Source organism: Aquarana catesbeiana, linkage group LG09 (genome assembly GCF_042186555.1).
Source record: "Aquarana catesbeiana isolate 2022-GZ linkage group LG09, ASM4218655v1, whole genome shotgun sequence".
Taxonomy (NCBI): domain Eukaryota; kingdom Metazoa; phylum Chordata; class Amphibia; order Anura; family Ranidae; genus Aquarana; species Aquarana catesbeiana.
Window position 1 is genome coordinate 243,389,250 of NC_133332.1, and position 7,241 is coordinate 243,396,490.

At 40.0% G+C, this 7,241-nt stretch overlaps 1 protein-coding gene across 1 annotated transcript; it reads left to right on the forward strand.

The window, feature by feature from the left end:
• Nucleotides 1–493: 493 nt before the first annotated feature.
• On the forward strand, nucleotides 494–3,539 carry LOC141107295 (lysophosphatidic acid receptor 6-like). The gene has a single exon (XM_073597986.1). It carries the CDS (start codon nucleotides 497–499, stop codon nucleotides 1,550–1,552), a length of 1,056 nt encoding a protein of 351 aa, XP_073454087.1. The 5' UTR covers nucleotides 494–496; the 3' UTR covers nucleotides 1,553–3,539.
• Nucleotides 3,540–7,241: the final 3,702 nt, after the last annotated feature.

A 7,241-nucleotide genomic window follows, 5' to 3' on the forward strand; every position in this document is an offset into this window, starting at 1 on the left:
GATGTCTTGTTTACATTGTTTTAGCAGTCCCATGCGTGTTCCTCTGCCAGATAGGTTTTAACTCTGTGAGTAGATTACCTTGTTTCCAATAAAGCATACATTTGTCAGTACTACACCATGGTATTTGCGCTCTGTCTCCCCTCCCTTCTTGTTTTGTCTAAAAGTATGGAACCTGTCCTGCGAAAGTTCTAAAAAAAATTATATCAGTTTATGAGGATGAACCTCGTAACAGTCTGTACTAGACAGCCAAGCCTCATATTGTAGATCTGTTTTCAACAAGGTTAGTAGAAACTTTTGTAATTATCTTTCATTTTTCACTTTTTTTTTCTATCTTTCAGTAAGAGAGCTGGGTTGCTTTTTATTGCCTTTTAGTATAAATTTATGGATACAAAATGAAGATACTTTCTTTTTAAAATGGAAATTAACTTTGTTCAGGTAAAAAAAAACTACTTATTTAACTACAAAAGTCTGCTTTTTTAAATCATAGGCATTTAAGATGATAAACTATTCAAGGAACTCAAGCGGCTGTCAGCCTCAATCCATTAACCCCTTCATACCAATCTTTTTGAGCTTCATCTTCCTTATTGGCTTTGTTTTGAACTGTATCAGTTTATGGATATTCTGGTTTAAGGTAAAACAATGGAACTTAACAGTGTTTCTCCAGTTCAACTTGGCCGTCTCTGATGCCATCATCACCCCAGCAGCTCCTCTGATCATTATCTACTCCCTCACTGACCACTGGACCTTTGGATTGTTCCTCTGCCAGTTTAAAGTCTTCTTGCTCAGCACTCACATGTATGGAAGCATCTACTTCCTCACCTTAATCAGTATCCACCGATATTTCTCTGTGGTTCAAAACATCAAAAGACCAGCCTTGACCAGCAAACCATTCATAAAAAAACTTTGCTTTTTCATTTGGGGTTGTCTACTATGCCAAGGTATTCCATTTTTCTTTGTCCTTAAAACTTCAGAAGTCCACGGAGCTACAAAATGTCTCAGTTTTCATCAAACCGAACAAGCAGTTTTATTTTTCGTCTGGAACTGGACCATCCTCCTCACTGGTCTCCTCATTCCTTTTTCCATAACGTTGGTGTACTACACTCTACTGAGTCGACACATCCTCAAAATCAACCCAATGAACACCCTCAGCAAAGTCATGGTGTCCAAGTCAGTGCAAACCATCTTCATCTCCCTGATAATATTCATTATTTGCTACATCCCGGTCCATATAACCAGGACCATTGGTGTTACCATTATATTGTACTTCCCAGCTTCATGTTCTTTGCTAGAAAATATTGAGATTGCCTATTATATCACTTGGATGATGTCAGGAACAAATTGTTGTATGGATCCCATATTGTACTGTTACGCATCCGAAAGATTTAAATACACATTTACAAGTTGCTGTACTTTTCTGCAAAGACACGATGAGAGGAAAATCACAGATTATGCTCAACATAGCCCAGTTGACGCATCTACAGATATTCGCTGTCATAGCTCTCCTGTGACTATGAACAGCAAAGAAACTGTGTCAGGGCCAGCTAAACTGTAAAAATTGGTAGAGGTTTTAAGGCTATATCCAGGGATAAGGGATAGTTAAGTTTGAGGTACAAACAACTTAGATTAATCATTTAATGGTGTCTCTTATGGTGTAAGGGATAGTTAAGTTTGAGGTACAAACAACTTAGATTAATCATTTAATGGTGTCTCTTATGGTGTATGAACCTGAAAAAATATGTATGAGAAGTCTTAGATGAAAGCTGCCATTTGGGTGTATTAGTTCAAGTACAGCGGCATTACTCGCACCAAGGTTGGACAGGTTCCATATGTAAGATATACCCATTTAAGGTCTTATTTAAAGTTTAACTTAAGGCAAGCAGCTACATACAGGCAAGGGCGGTGACCTGGTCTTTTTTTGTCGCAGTTATACTTTAACTTACAGATCTCATCTCTACCCCCACCCTGTGATGGGGCAGCTCACTGGTGAGCGGATCAATCTTTCACTCGGCTCTCTCCCCCTGTTAGTATGCTGGCTGCACCCTGCACTGCAGCACACCTGATTGGCTCATTGTGATGCTTATCCCTCCCCCACCCTGAGCTCTGCTTTACTGTTGACTGCAAGAGGCTGATAACAAAGCTCAGCTTTAAAATGCTTGTGTCTTTCCAAAGTGAGATAGCTTCAACTATCAACACTGAGACTCAGTGGCGGCCCATAAATTAGGGGCACACAGGCACCACCCCCCCATCCATGCGTCCGGCCCCCATGCAAGGCACCATACGCATGAATTCCAATGGGGGGTGATTTGATTTTTTGAAGCACGTGGTTAGAGCCAGAGGCTCTTATAGGCTTCAAAAAAGGGTGGGCTCGGGATGCAGAGCACTGCTAACCGAGCCCACCCAGTTGTGTGACAAAAGCTAATGAATATTTGCTATTTTCACACCGATTCTCCTCCTGGCCAATCAGGAAGTAGGTCTGAGACCTGTTTCCCAATTGTCCGAAAGAAGAAGTGTTCCAATTGGCTGCAGAGGAGGAGGGAGGAGACAGAAGCCGCCGCGATGCCCACAGAGGAGAGCAGGGGAGGGGAAAGCCACCTATGATGCCCGCTGCCTGCCGCCCGGGTGAAGCGCTGCCCACCATAGATGGGGTAAGTGCTCCTGAACCCAACTGACTGACCGACTGGGGGGTTGGCTGTGAGTGCACTGTTTGCTGCCCCCCCAAAAAATTGCCCCCACCAGCCACCACTGCTGAGACTCCTATTTATAGTCATGGCATGTGGAGCCATCTTTACTCCAGAGTGATTTAGACTCATCAATTAGTATAATTTTTTAAAAGTAAGCCAGTTCTTTGGCCATTTAGGACATCACACATTCACTGGGTTGTAAGAACAGTGTAGATAATGGATTATCCACTTGCTTCCCAGCTACCCTGTTTGCCCGTCAATATCATGGCAGTTCCTCCAGGAATAGGAGAGCACATGACTCCTTTCCAGGCCTCCCACTATGCAGCATTGGGTATTTAGCCAGTCACCAGGCCTGAGAGCTGTCGCATGGGGTAGGAGAGGGTCTTTAGCACTGTATAAGCTTTGACCAAGAAAAAACCAGGTGGGCATGTAGGGCAACAGGAAAGTACAAACATCAGGGTGACTTATATCCAGCACAGCTGTTATTTAAATAGACACTGCGGGGTTGATTTACTAAAACTGGAGAGTGCAAAATCTGGTGCAGCTGTGCATAGAAACCAATCAGCTTCCAGATTATTTTGTCAAAAGTTAATCGAACAAGCTGAAGTTAGAAGCTGACTGGTTTCTATGCAGAGTTGCACCAGATTTTGTACTCTCCAGTTTTAGTAAATCAACCCCAGTGTAAATCTAAAATTGCAATGTAATGTAACACCATCATAACATAAAACATATAATAACATTTTATAAAAATATAATCAGATTTTTATGGTATCTTCATACATCTGTGAAAGCCTTTTTGTTATACATTAACCACAATGCAGGGCACTTTACCCCCTTCCTACCAATGCCAATTTTCAGCTTTCAGTGCTGTTGCACTTTTTTTTTTTTTTGTTTGTTTTATAATGTAATATGAACTTACAAAGGTACAGACACAACCACAGACATAAGCAGTCTCAGGCACTTAGCCAGCGCAGGGGCTTACAGAGGCAAAAAAGAAATGCAGCATAATGATCCAATGTAGCCTTAAAGTAGAACTTTTATTTTGGATAGATAAATGGTGGGTTATAACCCCTGTAATGTAATTTGCCATCTTTGTCCCATTGGGGAGATTTCCTTTCACTTCCTGTTCCATAGCCAAACAGGAAGTGAGAGCAAATCCCTGCAAATTGAGGGAATCTTTTGAGAACCCCCAGGTCACCCCCAGGTCACCAAATCTAGTGTCCCCATTGGAAGATTTCCCCTCTATTACTTTTCTGGGGACAACCCAAAATATGGGATTTTCTTTTACTTTCACTTTCAATTAAAATGTTAAACAGGACAAATAGAGAGGGCGAATCTCCTTAATGGGGAACACAACCAACAACTTAAGAAACAACTGAAGAAGGCTCGTGCACATCTGACCATTACGTTGCACTTTAAATGACAATTGCGCGGTCATGCAACACTGTACTAAAACTAAATTTTTATCATTTTGTTCCCACAACTAGAGCTTTCTTTTGGTGGTATATAATCACCACTGGGTTTTTATTTTTTGCTAAATAAATGAAAAAAGACCGAACATTTAGAAAAAATACATTGTTTTACTTTGTTTCTGTTATAAAATTAATAAATAATTGTTCTTCATAAATTTAGCCCACCATGTATTCTGCTAAATTTATTTGGTGAAAGTAACCCAAATCAGTGTATATTATTTAGTCTGTGAGAAAATATAGAGTCCACAAACTATGCTATATACAGAATATCTGAAAATTGATCAATCCTGATGTACTGAAGCCCTATCTCATTTCTCGAGGCCCAAAAATGCCATGACAGTACAAATACCCCCCAAGTGACCCCTTTTCTGGAAAGAAGACAGTCCAATGTATTTGATAAGAGGCATGTCAAGTTTTTTGAAGTTGTGGTCACAATTTTTTTTTTTTTTTCACATACTGTCACCAGTTCAGTACAGTGTCATCATATAATGGGTGTGGAGGTGAACAGGGACACTGACTGGTAAAAGTACAAAAAAAAAAAAAAAAAAAAAAACATTACAACCAATACCAGACTCCTCTCCACACTGCAGGGAAGCAGTGTGGAGAGGAGTTTGGTATTGGTCGTAATGTCTGTACAAGCCGGTCTTCTGCTCAGGAAGCAGCTAGGAGAGTGACATCGTCCCAGCTGTGGTTCCAGACATCTCTAAGGGTTTTGGGGAGACTGATTTCCCTGTGCTGGGTGAGACTGCTTTTTAGCAGCCACGGATAGCTGGTAAGCAGGCTACTTGGGTGTGGAGCTGGATGCACATTCTTTTGGAGGATTTTTCACGATTTTCTACAACTTGTCACCGTTATTTCACATGGATGGATGTTTGTTTTTTCTTTATTCATGGACTGAATTTTTCACAGGGACTTTGTTTTAGTTTTCCTTTTATATATTTTTTCACTTGAGTATTTGGATTTTTTGTTATGCTGTTATTTTTCACTGGGACTCTGCCTTAGTTTTCCCTATATATATTTTTTCACTTAAAAATTTGGAAATATTTGTCATACTGTTATTTTATTAGCGCTGCACTCATCTTATATATTCATTATTACAGTGATCAGTGCTAAAAAATATGTAAAACTGCGCTATGTACAAACCCAATAACCCTAGCTGCAACTCAAAGTGAAATACACACAAGTAAAAATAAGTAAAAAAGAAGCTGCGTTTTCAAATGACGTGCTAAACCAAATGTGAATAATTGAAAAAGTGCTCAATGTCACAGAATATGCACTAGATTATCCCACATCCCGAGTAACAAGACATTGAAAAAATAGAATTTCCTTAGGTGGGATATTTGGAAAGGGATAAATAGCGCAATGAGGTAGGAGAGAAGTGTAAAAAGTATATACATTTTTATTAACCACTTGACGACCGCCTCACGCCGGAGTGAAATCAAAAATTTACGCTCTTGGAAATCCTGAAGGCAGTGATTGGATTTTGGGGCCCCATATGAAGCTAGGCTCCCAAAAAGTCCCACACATGTGGTATCCCCGTACTCAGGAGAAGCAGCAGAATGTATTTTGGGGTGTAATTTCACATATTCCCATGGCACATTTGAGCAATATATCATTTAGTGACAACTTTGTGCAAAAAAAAAAAAATTGTCACTTTCCCGCAACTTGTGTCAAAATATAAAATATTCCATGGACTCAACATGCCTCTCAGCAAATAGCTTGGGTGTCTACTTTCCAAAATTGGGTCATTTGGGGGGGTTTTGTGCCATCTGGGCATTTTATGGCCTTCAAAACTGTGATAGGTAGTGAGGAGTGAAATCAAAAATGTATGCCCTTAGAAATCCTGAAGGCGGTGATTGGTTTTCGGGGCCCCGTATGCGGCTAGGCTCCCAAAAAGTCCTAAACATGCAGTATCCCCGTACTCAGGAGAAGCAGCAGAATGTATTTTGGGGTGTAATTCCACATATGCCCATGGCCTGTGTGAGCAATATATCATTTAGTGACAACTTTGTGCAAAAAAAAAAAAAATTTGTCACTTTCCCGCAACTTGTGTCAAAATATAAAATATTCCATGGACTCAACATGCCTCTCAGCAAATAGCTTGGGGTGTCTACTTTCCAAAATGGGGTCATTTGGGGGGGTTTTGTGCCATCTGGGCATTTTATGGCCTTCAAAACTGTGATAGGTAGTGAGGAGTGAAATCAAAAATTTATGCCCTTAGAAATCCTGAAGGCAGTGATTGGTTTTCGGGGCCCTGTACGCCGCTAGGCTCCCAAAAAGTCCCACACATGTGGTATCCCCGTACTCAGGAGAAGCAGCTGAATGTATTTTGGGGTGCAATTCCACATAGGCCTATGGCCTGTGTGAGCAATATATCATTTAGTGACAACTTTTTGTAAATTTTTTTTTTTTGTCATTATTCAATCCCTTGGGAGAAAAAAATAAATATTCAATGGGTTCAACATGCCTCTCAGCAATTTCCTTGGGGTGTCTACTTTCCAAAATGGGGTCATTTGGGGGGGTTTTGTACTGCCCTGCCATTTTAGCACCTCAAGAAATGACATAGGCAGTCATAAACTAAAAGCTGTGTAAATTCCAGAAAATGTACCCTAGTTTGTAGACGCTATAACTTTTGCGCAAACCAATAAATATATGCTTATTGACATTTTTTTTACCAAAGACATGTGGCCGAATACATTTTGACCTAAATGTATGACTAAAATTGAGTTTATTGGATTTTTTTTATAACAAACAGTAGAAAATATCATTTTTTTTCAAAATTTTCGGTCTTTTTCCGTTTATAGCGCAAAAAATAAAAACAGCAGAGGTGATCAAATACCATCAAAAGAAAGCTCTATTTGTGGGAAGAAAAGGACGCAAATTTCGTTCGGGTACAGCATTGCATGACCGCGCAATTAGCAGTTAAAGCGACACAGTGCCAAATTGGAAAAAGTCCTCTGGTCCTTAGGCAGCCAAATGGTCCGGGGCTGAAGTGGTTAAGAAACATAGGTTTAAAATAATGAGCACATATATACACTATACATATCACAAAATATCATGAATGAATACTGGACAGGACTAATCATAT

Bases quoted from the DNA above. Each gene is read 5' to 3' on its own strand.
- LOC141107295 (XM_073597986.1), top strand. From the start codon at position 497: ATGATAAACTATTCAAGGAACTCAAGCGGCTGTCAGCCTCAATCCATT.